Source organism: Pelodiscus sinensis, chromosome 11 (genome assembly GCF_049634645.1).
Source record: "Pelodiscus sinensis isolate JC-2024 chromosome 11, ASM4963464v1, whole genome shotgun sequence".
NCBI lineage: Eukaryota > Metazoa > Chordata > Testudines > Trionychidae > Pelodiscus > Pelodiscus sinensis.
In genome coordinates, this window is record NC_134721.1 from 35,388,160 (window position 1) to 35,407,718 (window position 19,559).

The 19,559-nt window shown below is 52.2% G+C and overlaps 1 protein-coding gene across 1 annotated transcript; it reads left to right on the forward strand.

The window, feature by feature from the left end:
• The first annotated feature begins 755 nt into the window (after positions 1-755).
• On the forward strand, positions 756-8,576 carry TIGD3 (tigger transposable element derived 3). Its single transcript, XM_075939189.1, has 2 exons — positions 756-887; positions 2,372-8,576. Exon 2 carries the CDS (start codon positions 2,379-2,381, stop codon positions 3,822-3,824), a length of 1,446 nt encoding a protein of 481 aa, XP_075795304.1. The 5' UTR covers positions 756-887; positions 2,372-2,378; the 3' UTR covers positions 3,825-8,576.
• Positions 8,577-19,559: the final 10,983 nt, after the last annotated feature.

A 19,559-nucleotide genomic window follows, 5' to 3' on the forward strand; every position in this document is an offset into this window, starting at 1 on the left:
AGGCGCCCTCTCTTACGCCGTATTGTAAATGTCCTCGCACAAGAGCAGGCGGGCAGTGTGGATGCTCTGCACATTCTTGTGTAAGAATGGCTGTACTTGTGCAAGAAGCCCCGAGTGTAGACATAGCCTTAGAGGGAACACTTCCCCCAGCCTCTCCACCCCCAAGTTAATGTCGCACACATTGGGTTAATGCAATTACAGGATAGTTGCATGAGTGGGGTTTGGTGGGAGCCAAACTAACCCGTTGGTAGGAGGATGGTGGGAAAAGTCCTTCAAGAGGGGTGACATGACAGCTTTTACTTCTGGTCATGTGTCCATCTTGCTCTGAGCATGTCGCCTCCAGAGGCCTGGCTAACAGGGGGGGACGGGACGAACGACACGGGGGTGTGGCTAATGGGGGTTGGGGCATGGTTAACAGGGGTCAGGCTAATGGGGTTTTTTTTTTTTTTTTTGCTCAACCAAAATTGCTGCCCGGCCCCGCACTTCCTAAAGCCACATGCACCCACAATTACATGGCTCCCAAGCTCAGGCCGGGCCTCTGGGCAGCCCCCCCTGCCCAGTGCCTGCAAACGGAGACCACACCGCTGCCAGGAGGCCCCGCTCTTGTTGGCCGCGGCAGCGGGCACTGCCCGAGGGGGAGGGGCCCTAACGCCCCTTCGCCGTCCCAGTCACACCCCTGTCTGCAGCGGGGCGCGCGGGCGCAGGGGAGCTGGGCAGCGACCCGCGCGCGCCGCCCTCGGCTCCGCCCCCGCCGCGGCCACAGGCTGGAAGCGGAAGGTTCCGAGCGGGCGGGGCCCAGGATCCGGAAACCCCCCCCCCCGCCCGGCCGGCCGGAAATGGCCTCAGCCGCGCGGCCCTGAGCAGCCCGGGGCCGGCACCGCTGCTAGGTACGTACGGCGAAGGCAGCGCGCCCGGGGCTGCCACAGGAGCGCGGGGCCTGAGGGGCCGCCGCCTCCCGCCCCGCTTCCCCCCCGAGCGCTTAGGCAATAATCAGCCGCGCCCCCCGGGCAGAGTGTGTGTGGATATGGGGGTGTGTGTCGGGGGGGTTATTCCCCGAAGTACGGGGGGGGGGCTGTTAAAATGAAGCCTGGTGTCGGCTCCCCGCACACTTCGGATCTCAGGGTTGTAAAGCCAACCTCTAGCTATTGGGGTCAGGAATACCCCCCCCCCCGCCCCCGCTGTGGGGCTGGTCGTTGCCTGTGCAGCGGCTGCTACTGGTGGCTGTTAGATTCAGGGTGCTGAGCTGGGCCCCCCGCTAGTGTTATCCAGCAGGGCTGCTGCTGCTTGTATTTAAAAGTGTCAAGATGTGATGAATTCTGGTTGTCTGCCCCTGACATGCCCGTTTCCCCAGGGTGGCAACAATCAGGCCGTGTCCGCTGGCATGACAATAAAATAACCTGTCCTGTTAGTTATTTCTGTGGTGATAGCGTGAAGGGCCCCACATGAAATCATGGCCCATTGTGCAGGGCACTGCCCACCCACTGATCTCTGGTGCCAGGTGCTACACAACCCCTTGCTGAGAATGAGGTTCCGCACCCCCTTTGACTGAGATCAGAGGCACCTGTTCCTCCAGGAGCTGCATGAAATCTGAGCATCCCTGCCCCTGATCTGTAATGTGAACAAGCTGAATTTTAAAGTGAACTATATTTAGTAGCAGTTTTCAGCCTGGGGCTCCCTTCAAATTAGGCATTTAACTAGCTGAGATGTCTCCTAGAAACATCTCCCCCTTTTATTCTAAAGACAACTGCCAGATTTATTTGTTACATTTCGGTGGTTGTGGCCAAGGAGCTGATCATGATTCTGAGAGCCAAGACTCCATGGCTCTTCTTTCAGCTCAGGGAAGGAATGGGAACCCAATGAGGGGGAGAGGGCTGGGAGTCAGAACTACTGGGTTGTACCCCAGTGGTGTTAAGTTTCCCACTGGAATGTGCCTTATGCATGACTGATCAGGATTTGGGGGTAGGGATGTTAAATTGTGTTTAATCAGCTAATCAAGTAGTCGATGGAATTTCCATCGACAACTCGATTAGTGGATAAGAGGGGAAACTGCAGAGCTGCAGTGGAGCTAGCTCCCGGGCCTGGGCGCTAACCCCATTGTGCCTCTGCTTTTTAAATGTATTAAGTGCTGCCAGGCTCCTAATACATTTAGAAGGCAGAGTCACCGCGGGTTGGGAAGGGGGGGGAACCGGTGTCAAGTCAGGAATCAGTTGTCCTGGCTCACACTCGGTCAAGTCACTACTCAACTACCCAATAAGCATATGCAAATCACTTACATCCCTAGTTTTGGTGGGTTGGGTGGGACAGTCTCTTCTTTCACCTCTAGATAGTCCAGTCCCCAGTACCTGGCACATCCCTTCACTTCCTACTCCAGGGCCATCATGGAACTGAACGGGAAGAAGAAACTTCATGCTCTATCCCTGGCAGAGAAGATCCAGGTGCTGGAGATGCTGGACGAATCCAAGATGTCGCAGTCAGAGGTGGCCCGTCGCTTCCAAGTCTCCCAGCCCCAGATCTCCCGCATCTGCAAGAACAAGGAGAAGCTGCTGGCGGACTGGTGCAGCGGGACTGCCAACCGGGAGCGGAAGCGCAAGCGGGAGTCCAAATACAGCAGCATCGATGAGGCCCTGCTGTGCTGGTTCCATATTGCCCGCACCAAGATGTGGGACGTCACAGGGCCCATGCTGCTCCAGAAGGCCAAGGAGCTCGCGGACATCATGGGCCAGGAGTTTGTGCCTAGCATCGGCTGGCTGGTGCGGTGGAAGCGCCGTAACAACGTATGCTTCGGCCAGCGGCACCCGACACGAGCTGTCCACCCCCTGGAGCCCCTGTGTGACAAGGGGCCAGTGCCAGCTTCCCTCAGCCTGCCCCAGCTACTGAAGGACTTTGCCCCAGAGAACGTCTTTGGCTGCGGAGAAGTGGTGCTGCTGTACAAGGCCATGCCAGGTAGGGAGCAGGAAGTCAGGGAGCAGCTGTGTGTTGTGCTGTGCGTGAATGGGAGTGGCACGGAGAAGCAGAAGCCCGTGGTGGTGGGCAGGCGGCTGGCTCCGCGGTGTTTCTTTGGGGTCAACACGGAAACTTTGCCAGTACTTTACCGCAGCAGCGCCAACAGCCAGCTGACACCGGAGCTCTTTTCCGAGTGGCTGACGGACTTTGACCGGGAGATGGGCCGGCAGCACCGCAGTGTGGCGCTTGTGCTGGACGCTGAGCGGCGCTGCCCCAATCCAGAGCCTGCCAACATCCGCCTAGTCTTCCTGCCCCCACGGCCACGCCATGATGACAGCCCCTCGCCCTGCCCACTCCATCCCGACATTGTCCGGGATTTCAAGTCCCGCTACAAGCGCAGGCTTCTGGGCAAGGTGTTCTCCATTGGCAGCGAGACTGACACCTCTCCTGCCTCCATTGCCTCCTCCATCACTGTGCTGGATGCCCTCCACATGGTGGCAGCCGCTTGGGACAAAGTCCAGCCCTCCCTGGTGGAACGGTGCTTTGGGGAAGCCGGCTGCTCCAAGGGGAAGGGATCCTTTGGGCCTTCCAGGCACCCTCCCCCCAGGGGGATGAGCCTGGAAGAATTCCGGCGCTTCGTTGACATGGAGACAGAGCTGGCCTATCCCCCAACCCTGCCCCCAACCGGGGCCTACAAGGAGGAGGAAGAAGAAGAGGAGGGGGAGGGGGAGGACCTTTTTGGCAGCCTGCCCACGAAGGCTGATGCCCTGAAGGCCCTGGGGACCTTGCGGCGCTGGTTTGAGTGTAATGGCTCGGCCGAGGGGGTCTTCCGACAGTTTTACAGCTGTGAGGAAGAGGTGGAGCGGCTGTGCTGCCAGTGAGGGCCTGACTTCCCACACTGGGGGAGGAGGGTGCCCCCTGTAGCCTCCGAGGACAGGAACATGGAGGGGCTAGTGGCCCAGCACCCCACGAACTTGGTACTGGGAGAGTGGGATTCCATTTCCATTCCCCAGTACCTGCAGGCCTGGAATCATGCCCCAACATGCCCACCTCCAGGGGGGTGCTAGCAGGACTGCTTTCATGCGCCCATTCTCTGCCATGGCTTCTGAGAGCTGCTTCTGGGGGAGAGGAATTGGAGACCCGCCCTTTTCTTTTCTTCTGGGTTCATCTTTATGGGTGTATCTCTCAGCACCTATCTTACTGTTACTGCTTTTACCACCACCCTCATCAGGATCCTCAGCCAAAATTTGTCACTAGCAGTCCTGGGATGCCTGCACTTGAAGGGTGTCCTGCTAGTTCACACCCCAAAAGGGCCAGATTTCCATGATTGGGTGAAAACCAGGCTGCTTTAGAAGGGGGGGTTGAGTGAGTTTCGGGTCATTTTAATGGAATCACAGTTACTGAAACACACTTTGGGGGTCAGTTGTGGAAACCTTTTCCCAAAGAACTGCCCTTCTGCCTGTAATAAAGGACAAAAGAAAGGGGGAGTTGAATTTTGAGTTTTCCTCCCAACTGTTTGAACTCTAGGTGTTTAAAAAAAAAAAAAAAAAAAACTACCCCCCTGAAAGCGATAGTGACAGCCTGACTGAGAAGAACAGCCCCTGAATTACCTAGATGTTGTTTCTAGAGACCTTATCCTCCAGCTTACCAGGGATACCAGGAAAGGGAGGAAGAAAAATGTTCTAATGCAGGGTAGTACACCACCCCGGAGCCAGCAGCATCTCATCTTTGGCTGGGAAAAATTGAACTTCCATGGCAGCTGAGGTGAACAGAAGGGCGAGCCAGTGGGTAGGACACTGGCCTGGAAGTCAGGACTTCTAAGTCCTATTCCTAGTTCTGGGAGGAGCATGGTGTCTAGTGGTCAGTGGAGGAGGCTGGAACTCAGGATTCTTGGGTTCTAGCCCAAGCTCTGAGTGGGACATGGTGTCTACACTGAGCCAAAATTCCAAGGTTTGAACTCAGACCTAACCCCCATTCTGTCTACACACGCATTGCACTAACCCAAGGTTGGGACCCCAAAGCTCTATTCAAGCCCTATTGCTTTGCAGAGTAGACACAGCCTCACTGGACTCAAGCTCTGGGGTTCTGCTAACAGTCTCCCATAATCCTATGGGTCAACTTTCTTTGTCCTCTGGACAGGCAAGCTTTCCCACACTACCCCACAACCAAAGGGTGAGAGCAGCCACATTTTGGGAGGGCACGAGGAAGTCCAGGACATGGGTGGTTGGACTTGGGCCTGCCTAATGCAGTGTAGAGGCTGGAGCCCTAGGTTGGGATCCAGGGTTGAACAATTCTTAACCTGTGGTTACAAAGCACTGTAGCTGCTTAGGCTCTAGTCCAGTTCTATCAGTCATGGACTGACACTGCAGAGTAGACAGACCCTGGATCCCTGACCTCTGGGCTCTATTCCCAGCTCTGCCTCTGACCTTGAATAAATCCCAAATCCTCCCGGTGCGCCAGTTTCCTTACCCATTCTTTGTCTATTTAGACTCAGTTTTTTGGACTCAGAAACCATCTCTCACCCTGTACAGAGTAGAGATGTTAAATTTAGATTAATTGGCTAATCGAATAGTCGATGTAATTTGTATTGACTATTGGATTAGTTGATAAGGGTGCTTCCGCCTTTGAAGTGTAGCAACAGTCCTAGGGCTGTTGCTACACTTCAAAGGCTAAAGTGCTACAGGGAGCATGGGGCCAGTGGGGGACTCAAGTAGTCCCTACTGGCCCTGTGCTTCCTGCGGCTTTTCAAAGTGGCAGCACTGCATGGAGCCTGGGGTCAGCGGGGGACTCAGAGTTCTCAGCTGACCCCAAGCTCCATGCAGTGCTGCTGCCTTGAAATGCTGCATGCAGCCCAGAGCCAGCTGGGGCTCTGCTTTGCTGCTTTTAAGCGCCCCCTCCTCTTTCCCCTACCCCTTGCTGCCTCTTTCTGATAGTCGACTAGTTCACATCCCTAGTACAGAGCCCACCATCTAAGTACTACTGTAATGCTCCTAATAAACTAGGAAATACCTTTTAGAGAGCAAGATAATCAAACCAGACTTACAGGCCATGAAGAAGAAGAAAAGAGCAGATGCCTCATTTTATTAACACCCCCATTACTTCCTCCCTCACTCACACTTCTTTTCAAGTCACCTTTAAAGAAGCACACGCTATGAAATGGTAGAATATTTCCTATGGAAATGGTACTGCCTACAACAGGACAGGGAGCTGGGTCCACAGGCTTGCCGCGTGGACAGTGGCCTATGGTGCTATTTTTCCAGTGGAAACTTAACTCACCGTCCAGAGGTTTAACCCTAAACATGCCATTTGTTCTGCTGCAAGAAGTCGGCACCAGGTTTGGTGAAGTGTTTCTGCTTTGTCCTCTGGTGCCTGGAAATACCAGACTGGCTTTATAGGCAATCAGGAGGAGGCAGGACAAGTTTCCCCAGCTCTGGGCAAGAAGCAGAGTCTAATAGGTTAGAGCAGGGCGGGCTGGATGTCAGGGGTTCTGGCTCTGTCACTGAGCAAATCAGTTCAAGTCACCATTCTGTGTCTTTCCTCTCCTGCCTTTCACCTGTTCAGACTCGAAGCTCTTGAAGGGACTGTCTATCCCTATGTCTCTGTGCAACACCTGGTCCAAGGAGGGGCAGGCTCCCCAGTCTTGGTCAGAAATGCCAGGCACTCTCAGACATAATTTACTCCCACACTTGAGTTGTTTGCAAGAGCAGGCCCTTATACAGCAGCAGCAGCAGCAACCAAAACCAAAACTAATTAATAGACTGCAAGGCCAGCAAGGACCACTAATGGTCATGTCTCCAGTGCAATGCAGCCCAGGAAAAGTGCAGAGATTGCAAACTTAAATCCAGTTCAGTGGCAAACGTTTCAGCCTCTCTCCTGAAATGTCTGTGCTCTCAGCTCCGGGCTGCAGTCAGTTTGAGCAAAAAATCACCTTTTGCAAAGGAGGGTCTTGGTCTGAGGCCATAGTTCCAGAGCTGTAGGTGCTGGAACTAGGAGTACTGGGGTGCTGCTGCACTCCCTGGCTTGAAGTGGTTTCCATTAGATACAGGGCTTAGTCTGGTTTAAGGCCTCCGCACACTCACCATACAAATTGTTCAAGCATCTCTGTCCAAAGAGCCCTCTTTACTTCATGGTTCAACCCGCGAAGAGCTGATTGCAGGGCTGGAGTCTCCATTAATTCAACATACAATGACTAAGCTCTACTAGGTTCAGTCTCATCCCTTCAAAGTCTCCACCACCATTGTCACCGCAGGAATGGGAACACCAGATACCGAGCTGGGTGGGAAATGGAAGATTTTGCCATGCAAAATTTTGATGAAAATGAATAGGTTATTTTGATTTTTTTTCAGCAAACACTGAAATACTGAAAGGTTTTGTCCAAAACCAAAACATGTCCTAAAAACCATTTTGCTGCTTGCTGCTGCCATGTCTCATGGGAATTGCATTTCAGCTGCCCCATGCTCTCATTCTCCTCTATAGGCCAGGCTTCCTAGTTGGACTACATCTCCCATGATGCACTGCTGTCCCCTCCCTCTTAGAAGGGTGCTTCATGGGAAATGTAGTCTGTCTGGGAATGACCAGTCTGTAGAAGAAAAACTTAAAAAAACAATGAATAGTCTAGCAGCACCTTAAAGACTAACAAATCATGTAGATGGTATCATGAGCTTTCATGGGTACAACCCACTTCTTCAGATGAATGGAGCATTAAAAGTCCAGATCCAACAATAAGACTACAGACTAACTCAGCTACCCCTCTGAACCTGTGGAAGAAAAACAGACATGGGGCTGAACTAAAACTGAACTAAAACTCCCATGAGGCAATGCAGCAGACTCTCCACATTGAAAAATGTTATCTTTGACAAAAAGAACCCCAAACCAATACAAAAAATGTGTGGACATTTCCCATGGTAAGCAGGTGGGTTTTTGGGGAAAAAAAAGTTTAAATTGAAACCCCAGCTTTTCACGGACATATTTTCAATGGAAAATTTTCCATCAGCCCCATTTCCAATCTTGATTGTACATCACGCAGTCACAGTCTCCAAGTACCTACTTAGGGAACAGAAGATTGGCTCTTCAATCTATCCAGTGAAAGTCTAACATAATCCAGTGGCAAGACATTGAAGCTGTAGAAATAAGATCAAAGGAAGAATTTATCAAGGGCTGGAGTTGATTCTCCATCACTAACACTTTTTAAAATCAAGACTGGAGCAGATCTTTCAGGCAAACAGGAGTTAACTGAGGGGAGACCTGTGCTATGCCAGAAGTCAGACATGATGAACACAACGGTCCCTTCTGGTCTTGGAAATCTAAGACCTGACATCAGTCCCAAGTGTGTATGTGACCCCACCACTCCAATGATCTTGGCATGTCATGACTAAACAATTCCCAGGGACACAGCGAATATTTTGGATTGGATCAAGCTACTGGAAAGCAGTCTCATCGCCCCTAGGTGTTCCAAAATTATGAGCCAGCTGAAAAACCAGCACGACATTGGCTTAAACAAATTGTTGTTTTGTTGTTTGGTCTTGAAACACACAACACTTTCCCCCCCAAATCTACCATCTGGGTTTTTAGTTGTTTCCAAAGTTTCTCTGTACAACCACGAGGGCTGGAAATATTAAAATCCACTCAATGCATACATATTGCTTTGGTTTCACTTAAACTGTCTTTGTTTGTTTCAAACACCAAGTTTGGTGCAATACAAGTGTGTTACTTTAATCAAGACCTTGTTTATACAGAAACTGGATAGAGCACTGGACAGGGATCTGGAGTTTATTCCCGGTGACCTTGGGCAAGTCACTTCAGAGCGCCATACCTCGGTTTCCCTCCTGAAAAAGGTAGCTGGTGATACTGAATGCCTTGTAAAGTGCTTTGAGTTAGTTTCATAGAGTCTAAGCCAGACAGAACCATTAGATCATCCAGTCTGGCCTCCTTTATAAATGCAGGCCATTAAATTCCACCCAAATCCCCTTGTGCTGAGTGCAGTTACTTTAGTCTCCTGGGGCTATGTTTCAACTCAATTGTTGAGCCCCAGGCAGAGAACAGGAAAGATGGAGGGGCCTCGAGGCCTCTGTGAGGCAGGGATTGATGAGGTGAGACATGCCTGGCTGATCCCAGCAGGCAGCCCACGCCCTGTGCTGCAGCAGATCTAATGACAAGTGCTGCGTGTGAGCTGGTGTCCTGCTATCCCTGTATGGGAAGGAGATAAATATATGGGGGTGAGCCACCATTAAACTTTTAACCGCCTCCAGCCTGGGACTTGTACAGGGATGACTTTAGCCATTTAAAAAGCCAGTCACACTAATAACTCAGCTTTACAAAGGCTAAAATCGGAGTGTATGCTGGGCTCACATGAGAGTCTCTCACAATGTCTTGACTCCAGGAGCAGGGACTTTAACAAGAAAACAGCAAATGTGAAGCCATGGCAATGCTGGGAAAAGTGGGGTTTTAAAACATCCCATGGCAGTTTTCTTGCCAGGCAAATCAGATGAAGGGGGAAAATGAACCACCAGACAAGAGAGCAGGCCTGTTAGCTCTGGCTTATACTCGCTAGGCACCAGGGGGTCTGATGTTGCTTAGACTGGGGGGGGGGGGGGAAGAGCAGTTCAATTTGACTTTGAGCTGAAGCCCTATGACCAGCACAGTCATCAGTTGGAGCCAGGATGATACACAAGGCTGGGCTGTTTCACAGCTACTGGTGAGTCAGGGATTAAAAAGCCTTTCCCCTCTAGGGGGCACTGGCTCCAAGCCGGCCTGAGGGCAGGGGGACTGGCTGGATTAGTGGAGGAGAGAACAGGGTTCCACTTAGGTGCAGAATGTCCTAACCTGAAAATCCCAGTCTCTCAAATTCAGAGCCTGTTTGGAGAAACAGCAGCTATGGTTAACAGCGAGCCCCAGTGCCAATACACACACAAGGTTTTGGGGGGTGGGAGAAGGTGTTCCCCCCATGTCATTTCCCATGTTTTCTTTCTCAGACGGTCTGTATGAACTCCAATAAAAATGCTTTCAGTAAGTCTTATGGCAATACCATTCCATCCACCGTGAGGCTGCCTCTGGACACCGAGTGCAGAACTGGGCCCTAGGAATAGTGAGCATGGGTTGGCTACAGGCTGGGATATAGCCCTGATTTCCTCCCCCTGTCGTGCCCAAAAGGGAATCCTCCTTGCCCTTTGGCAATATGGATCTAGGATACATGGTGGAGCAGTTCTGCTTCTATGGAGCAGAGACCACTGGGGTGCACGCACAGTCACCACAATATGTACCCTGTGGCTACATTAGCATTGCCTTCAGCACTGCTGCTCAGTTCCCTGGCCCTTTCAATCCACAACCTAACCCCTCCCACAGATGGTGCTTGAGGAGTCTCAGCACTTGGACTGCTTGGAAGACAAGGCAGGGAGACACAAAAGGCCTCAAGGGGGAGAATAATAGGGAAAATACTATATTGCTGGGCTGTACATCAGTGGTGCAGCCTTAATTGCAATACAAGCTAGCAAAGGACTGAGGGCTCAGTGGTTAGCATGACTGGGGAGACCCAGATTCAATTCCCTGCTCTGCCACAGCTACCCCGTATGGCCTCGAGCAAGTCCCTTAGTCTTTATGTGCCTCATTTTCCCCCTCCATACTATGATTGGGGTGTGGAGAGGAAATACTTTCAGGCTGGTGAGATGCTCAGTGACTTGGGTAATGGGGTGCAGACACCTCTCTGGTACCAGAGTGAGGTTCTGGGTGCACTGCTGGTCACCCCATCTCCAAAAAGGTATTGCAGAAAGAGCAGGGGACAGAGGCCTGGAAGTACACACTGAACAGACTAGGATGGGTTTCAAGAAGACAAAGTAGCGAGGACAGGATCAAAGTTTCTAAAATACTGACTGGTCTGTAGAAGGCAGATTGGAGCTTCTGTTCTCATCTCTTACCATGAGAACGAGGGGCCACTTAATGAAATTTTAAAAAGGGAAATTCAAAGCCAATCAAAGAAAACACACAGCATGGGATTAACCTGTGGAACTCTCTGCCACATGAAGTTAAGAGAGCTAAGAACTGCAAAACTCCAAAAAGGGAATGGAGATTGATACAGAGACCAGGAATATCCAGAGGACACAGATTAATCTAATCACAGCTTGTTCTCACTTCACAGTGGGTGCTGCTCTCAATGTTCCCATGTGGCACTAGGGGATGCTGTGCTACAGTATGGGAGGTGCAGTAGGGGGTATGTGCTGACCCTAATTCTCCAGTGCAGCACTGAGGGCATACATTTATTAACTGTGAAGACAGGCTCTGCCCACCTCTTGTTAATGATACCAGGGCAGCAATAAGCTAGTGCACAAATCTAATTCTGACCAAATTCCGCTCAAATTATTCTGTTTGGTCTCCCTCAGTCCCCTTGCACATGTCAGGTTGACACAAGGGCATCTTTAATTCTCTTTTCTAAAGTTGTGTCAAATGCAGCTGTTAGCAAGCAGCTGAACTCCACCCCAAAGGCAGCTGCATCTCAGGAAATACCTGTATAAACAGCACGCCCCCTCCCCAGGCTCCAACCCACCGGCTGCATCTCCGTGTCAGGCGAGGCTTTCCTGAAAAACCACTTCAGACTCCTTTAACACAGAAAAGCGCCATGGAAATATCTGCTTCCACCATTGCTATTAATTACTAACAACCTGACTCACTCAGGTAATCAGCTCCCTAGAGACCATGTCCCTAATAACAGAATATTATTTTATCACTTGAGTTAATAACCTCAAATAAAGTTATTGACGCTAATGGCGGTGGCAATTCCAGCACATTGTTCAGCTCTGGCAGCACACACACACTTAACACTGAGTTCATTACGTTAAGACCAATTTGGCTGTGAATAACGAGGGAACTAGGGTGACTGCAGAGTTTTAAAACTGCCTTAACACATGGAAAAAATAATCTTAAGTGTCCAATCCCAGCCCCTTCTCAGCTCTATCCACTTGACGCCGGTCCCCTCCCAGTGCCTGAACCCAGGAGACCTACTCCCAGCTTCCCCACTAAAATCCACTTCCCTCCCAAAGCATTTGGGAGCAGGGAATGTCAGAATCCTGGCTTCTATGTCCCATGTATCTCAGCTCTGACACTTGTGATGTGGGGAAGGGAAGCGGGGAGGTGTTAGTCCAGGTCCCTTTCGATGCCTCAGTTTCCCCACTTGTAAAATGTGACCTTGGGGCATCAAACTCAATGAATGCTTGCAAAGACCTTCAAGGGTATAACTCAAAGATTTGCACTAGGGCAAGCCCACTAAGCCTCCAGCCCTTGGGTTCTATGGCTGATATTCACATGTCTCCCACCAGGTGGCAGCAGACCCCTGAAGGTAGCAAGCACTGCAGGGCACCTTCCACCTAGCCAGTGGCACTAGCGTCCCAGCATTCTGACACAGGTCAGAGCCCCAGTGACGGAGACAGGGAGTCCTGGTCTCAGTTGCTGTTAGTCAGGGACTTTGGGCCCTACTATGCAGCAAGCTCTGGCTTCCAAAGTTGTTAGCAGGTGGCCTCTCGAGTGAGGAAACTGAGGGGGCTACAGTCCTGACATAGCCTGGCTGGTGCCCACTCCAGTAACTCTGCTCCCCACCAGTTCTGGGGCAGAACCCAGGAGTCCTGGCTCCGTGCAAGCTTCTCTGCTCTAACCCACTAGACTGGACCCCTCCCTGCCCTGGAACAAAAGGAACCCAGGAGTCCTGACTTCCAAGCCCTTCTGTTCTAACCATTGCTCCCCTCTCCCTTCCTAGGGTGGGGCTGACAGCTCCAGGCTCCAAGTCTCATGCTGCTTCTCCCAGAGCTCAGGAAAAATAACTTGTTTTTCAAAGGCAGAACTGAAGGAGAGAAAAGTAGGTCAAGTTTGGGGCTGATAAATCTTGACGTCACTGGCTCACTGTCCCTGTTCTCTGCAGCACCAGTGCCGCCCCCACGCCCCGTGTTCAGCGCCTGTTACTCTGACCTCAAAAGATACGTCTACACAGCAGCGTTATTTTGGAACAACTGACGTTATTTTGAAATAACACAGACCATGTCTACACAAGAAAGATGTGGAGAAATTGGAAAGGGTACAGAGAAGAGCGACAAGAATGATTAAAGGTCTAGAGAACATGACCTATGAAGCCAGGCTTCATGAACTGGGCTTGTTTAGTTTGGAAAAAAGAAGATTAAGGGGGGACATGATAGCGGTTTTCAAATATCTAAAAGGGTGTCACAAGGAGGAAGGAGAAAATTTGTTCCTCTTGGTTTCTGAGGACAGGACAAGGAGTAATGGGCTTAAAGTGCAGCAAGGGAGGTTTAGATTGGACATTAGGAAAATATTCCTAACTGTCAGGCTGGTCAAATATTGGAATAAATTGCCAAGGGAGGTGGTGGAATCTCCCTCTCTGGAGATATTTAAGAACAGGTTAGATAGACATCTGTCAGAGATAGTATAGACGGAGCTTGGTCCTGCCTTGAGGGCGGGGGTCTGGACTCGATGACCTCTCGAGGTCCCTTCCAGTCCTATGATTCTATGATTCTACACAGCAAGCCATTATTTTGAAATAATGTTGAGCAGGACTTCTTACTCCGGCTCCTGTAACCCTCATTACACGAGGAGTAAGGGAAGTCGAAGGAAGAGTGCTGTTCCTTCAACTTCCTGGCTGTGTCTACATTGGCATCCCTTTCCGAAAAAGGGATGCTAATGAGACACTTCGGAATTGCAAATCCGCGGGGGATTTAAATATCCCCCGCGGCATTTGCATTTACATGTCTGCCGCTTTTTTCCGGCTCGGGGTTTTTGCCGGAAAAAAGCGCCAGTGTAGACACGATTCTCCGGAAAATAAGCCCTTTTCCGGAAGATCCTTTCAAGTAGGAATAAGGGATCTTCTGGAAAAGGGCTTATTTTCCGGAGAATCGCGTCTACACTGGCGCTTTTCTGCGGCAAAAACCCCGAGCCGGAAAAAAGCGGCAGCCATGTAAATGCAAATGCCGCGGGGGATATTTAAATCCCCGCGGATTTGCAATTCCGAAGTGTCTCATTAGCATCCCTTTTCCAGAAAGGGATGCCAATGTAGACACAGCCCCTGTGTGTAGACAGCGGCAAAAGCCGAATTAAGCTATTTTGACTTCAGCTACATGGAGCTGAAGTTACATATCTTAATTTGTCTTTTGCCCTGCAATATAGATGTGCCCTGAGAGAGCTGGGGGCAAGAGACCAGGCTACCCATTCCTCCACCTGCCAACCACATCCTGCGTACATTGCTGCTTCCCAGTGCATAGATCTGACCATTCCCACCTCTCCTCTCCCGGCTCTAACCCCCCACTTCCCTCCCAGAGCTGGGAATGAAGCTCAGGAATCCTCCCCATACACACACACCAGCTGTAACCACTGGCTCCCACTCTCTTCCCAGCCAGCAAAAGAGGCCCAGTTGTTCTGTAACACAGTTCTGGCCTGGGGTTGGAGGGTTTGTATAATTAATACTTGGAGCCCCATGAGCAGCTGGTCCCTCTAAGGTCATGACAGGGATCCGCCAAGGGGCCTTGGACAGAGACACCAGCTCTGTCAGCCTGCAGGGCTTTTTGCTGAAGCTTAAGAACGTCCTCGCCCAGGGGATGCTAGTGCAGCAGACGGAGACATTCATCTATTGGGGCTAACTTGGCTGTCAAACCAGAGACACCTGCCCAGCCGAGCCACAGAACCGGCTCCCCAGCCACCATGCTGGTCCCTACAGCTCCGTGCCTCCTAGCGTTGCACTGGGGCAGACTGCAAGGGGAGAGTGCCTCCTACTGAGCCACCACTAGCTCTGGCTGTTTTCCTTAGCCACCTCCCATTCAAGCACCAAACACAGATTTTGTTGTGAGTACTAGAGTTTTACTGCCAAGTCTATGCTATCTATAGACTGGGGACCTGGACTTCTGGGTTCTAACCCCAGCTCCAGGCGGGCAGCAGGGTCTAAAGGGTTAGAGTGGGGAGTCAGGATTCCTAGGTTCTGGGCTGCTGGCCTGGGTGACTTTGGGGAGGGAGAAAGTTCAATGCCTCTGTTCCATTCTCCCTCTCCGTAAGGTGGGGTTAAAGAGGGCTCACTGCTGTTTTTAAAAACCTTTGAGATACTGGGGATGGAAACGAGGAGATTTTATTGGGGGGGGGAGGGAGCTGCCTAAAGAAGGGGCCGAAAGGGACAGATATCCCCTCTCTTCCTCCTGCACCCATGTGCTCCCAATCTTGCCAGTTTTCCCCTTTCCCACATGCAGATACACCTGAAACCTGCCCGAACTGCTCATTGGGTCCCCATCTCCTGTGCTCAATGGCAAAGTGCAGTAACTACTTTCCAGGTTTTTTTGGGGGGAGGTGCCCCATAGCTGCAGATAGGCACATGTGTGTGCAAACACACACAGGAGAGCTGAATGGATCCTGGATGTTTCTTCTGGGGGCCAAGATGAAAAACCAAATATGACACATCAAAGAAAATATTTCATTTGACCCCAAACTGATGGGGGTGTTTAGTTTCTGGGTGGGGTTTGCCTTTGCTTGGTGTGCTGAACAAACCTAACTACATGGCCGAATACTGCAGTGTTTTCAGACAGAGGCAAAATGCCTTGCTTTTCGGGTGGAAACCAAATTCCAAGTTCTTTAGCCAAAACCTTAAGTTTTTCTCTCAGCTGCATTTTGGGGCAAAGAAATGGCATCTGAAAATCTCTGCCAGGCCTAACACACACAGAGCTGCTCTCCCATTCATCTCTCCCTCCCCCCCTGCGCAGCCACGGCGCTGTCAGAGTGAGGGGTGACTTGGCCACTGCGTCTCCATCTGTTTCAGGAAATAATGAGCCATTTCATGTGTTTTATGAATTTCCCTTTTCTGCTCTCTCCCCCCCAACCCGCTTGCCTGTGAGGGACTGATAAATCTCTGGGGACGAACAACTGGCCCCATTTGTAACCATCTCCCTGGCGATAAAGATGAATAAAGTTGCCACCCACTAAATAAAGACCTTGGAAAGGAAGAAAAATCCAGGCACAGCAGATCTGAGAGATGCTGATGCTTAGAAAAACCCTTGCAAGTTTTCACACCTCTGGGCTGAGGAGCTGCTTTTCTACAGGGATCCTTTGCATGGTGCTGGGATGCAGCCACCAGTGGGCTGGGGCATGGAGTCTGAGATCCCTTTATACAGGGATCTGTTTCCAATGGGATTGTTCACCCCTATGAGCAGCCAGGACATTTGTTTTGCACTGCAAGCAAAAGACAGCACCTCCTTCAGCATAGCATGTCCTAGCATTCCATTTGGGTGTTGCTACCACCAGGGAAGGGAGAGTACCCCCTCCAGAGCCTCCACTCCACTTCCTGCAGCTCAGTGCCCCTTGTCACCACACAGCAGTAACTCCAGTAACCCTTCTGGGCGAACACCTCCAACCCCATGACCCACAAAACAACACCCTAGGTATTCGGAAGGCAATGGCTCTCTCTCCACACTGACCCAGCCCTGGCAGCTTGGGGCATGAGAATTCGTACCAGTCTGTGCCACTTTCCAAGAGTGGATTGCTGAGCTGGGGAGCTGCAGCCAAACACAGCGCCTGCACAGCATATTATCCCAGGCAGCATGTCTGGCTTGCTTTGTGTGTCCTGTACCAGCCGTGTGCATGTCCAAACAACACTCACCCTCCTGCTGAAGAGCTGCTCCACTGCAAGATGGGCAAATCCTCTCTGCCGTTTACCTCTGCCTCAGTTTCCCCTCAATCCATTTTGGGAGAGGGCTAGAATTTCCAGGAATGGCCAGCGATTCTCAGGGTGAGGCAGGGGCAATTCTTGCAGCCTCAAGGGGAGCAGATTATCTTCTATTTCTGAAAAGTCACATGCCCCCCCTCAAATGGATGCCTCCAACCTAAGCAGTCACTTGCAAATTGGAGTCAGTGGCTCTCAAGTCTTGTGGAGAGGGGGCAGAGAGAGCAATGCAAACTAGTCTGTGTAGGGAGCTGATTCTCTGCCTCCTGCTGGAGGGGATCAGAACTGCGCCATCCTGTGTCATTCACCCTGTACTGCTAATGCCACCTATCCACGGAGTAACGCCGCCGGTAAATACAGCTTCTCAGAAAACTAGGGCAGGAGCGTTTGGTACCAGGACACTGGGTCAGCGCTGGCTAGGAGGGGGCGCCCCTGCAGCACAGCGCCCCCTAGCCCCACACCAGGGCATTGGCACCGGCTCTCGCTGCACCAGACAGGGGGACAGCACCGCCCCCACTACGGAGCAGGGGACCCCCCCCCGCTGCAGGGAGGTCAGGGCTGGATGTCCCTCCGCGGAGCGATTGGGGCCCTCATATGCCCTAGACCCAGACCCAGACCCTCCCTTTGCTTCCCGCCGCGCTTGCAGGTCTGGCAGCTCCACGCCCGGGCCCGTCCCGCCCCGAGGGGTAGAAACTGCCTAATCACAGCGCGGTCATTTGCATGTTAATGACACTCCCCCCCACGCGGGGTGCCAGCGGGAGGCTGCTTGCCGAGGTCTGCAGCTTGTGTGGATGTGCGCGCGCGCGTGCGTGCGTGCGTGTGTGTGTGTGTGTGTGTGCACGCGCGTCTGGGGGTGTGCGTGTGCGCCCGAGCTTAGGTGTGTGTGTGCGCGCGCGCGCCCTTCCAGCCCGCTCACCAGGGAAGGCGCGCGCAATGCACAACACACACACGCACGATTTTCTGCTCTCCCCACCCCGAGATCACACACACACTCTACCGCGCACACACTACACCTCACACACAACACACACTGCACCGCGCACGCACACACCCCACCGCGCGCTGCGGACACCCCCCCCCTACACAACACACACTGCACCGCGCACACAAACACACCGCACAACACACACACACTGCACCGCACACACCCTGTACAACACTCACGCGCGCGCTTCTCTGCTCTCCCCGCCCGGAGCAGCGAGGGGCGAACCTGCCGGAGCGGGCTCCCCGCGAATACCTAATGCCTGGAGAATGAGATGCAAAGCGCCGGCATAAATCTCACATTAGTCTGCATAATAAATCCCAGCTCATCCCCCCCCCTCCCGTCCCAGGAGGCCCCACGCGACGAACATATTGTGACAGCTGAGTTCAATCCTCTGCTCGCTGGGTTTTCACTCGCTGATTTTGCCCCCTCCCCCCCCCCCCCGAGGCCAGATGCCAATGGCACCCAGGAACCAGAGGGGGAGGGGTGTGCTGGGACGTGGCAGGAGGCAAAGGGGCGATACCAGGCGCCCTGGGGCATTGCAGCCAGCGCATGAGACAGAAGCCACGGGGCTGCATTCAGCTCTAACTGCAGCCTCCGCATCCCCCTGGGGCAAAGCCAAACACAAACCTCTTTCCTCTGGGTTCCTGCTAGACCCCTCCCCATCCAAGCCAGGCACCCACCTGCTCTGACCACGATGTATTTGAGACAAAGCAGCCAACATTCCCCAACTGTTCCCTCCAGGAGTAGGCGGGGGCAAAAATCAGATTTCTTATCCCCTGTACCAGTGGCAGTTTGACAATATCCAACCACTCCGCAGCTGATTGATGGCAGATGGCTAGTTTCTAGCTAGGGGCTGAGGGACAGAGTGATACAGCCTCCTACCTACAGTGGGTCACAGCAACCAGGTATATTGTAGCCCCATTCCATAGGGTACGAGAGAGGACAGTGTAGCTGGTGTATTATGGAACAGTTACATGGTCCCCAGGGCAGGGTCCTTAGCCCATAAGGTGCTGCGCAGACACCCGACCTTCTAAATGCTCTGAAAAGTCTCTGCTTCCATTACAAAAATAAAGAAAAGACTCAGGCTGGTTTTGATTGTGCCAATACCCTTGGAAGTGTGACCCGAGTCAGAAACTCCAGAGAGCAGGAGCCTCCATCTCCAAGCTAGCTGCCTCTTTCGGAGATGCTCCTGGCAAACCCAAGTGCTTTGGCTCAGTGCAGGGGTGTTTGGGTGACACTGAGCTGCAACGCCAATGCTTTAATACCATCCCAAGTGTAACTGACAAAGTGACACCTGCCTGAGTTTGCAGAGAGCCTGAGTGCATTGTGCTGGAGTGCTGCACTGCCCCCTTCAGGTGGACGAGGGAGGCCCTTTGTGCGGAGAACATCCTGGCACTGAATAGCTCTTAGCCTCACTGCAAAAGGCAGAGTAAGAGCCAATGGTCGGACTTAAAGCTGGGCATGTTTAAGTCACAAACAAGACTCCAGATCTGTCCTAGGGAGGGCGACTGACCACTGGCACAAATGCCCCAGGCAGGGCTGGAGCCTCCATTGCTGGGCTGGCTGCCTCTCTGGGAGACGTTCCTGGCAAACTTAAGTGCTTTGTCTGGGTGACACTCTCTGGACTGTACCAGGGAACAAAGCCAATGATCCAACAGTCACTTCTGGCCACATGGAAACAGAGCAATAGTCACTGGAGAGAGAAACCAGCTCACCACCAAGGTAACCTGCTGGGAGAGCTAGTCCCTGAAAGAAATAGTGCCTTTTCCTCGCCAGTTTGGCTAACGTCCATCTGCTTGGAATCCTGGACTTACAGCAGCACCACTGTGCTACGCAGCACAACACCCCAGTGGCTCAATGTGCTGTACATTAGCCCCATATTACAGGGGAAACTGAGGCACAGAGCTGTATAGAAGTTGCCCAGGGTCCCAGAGCTGGGAACAGAGG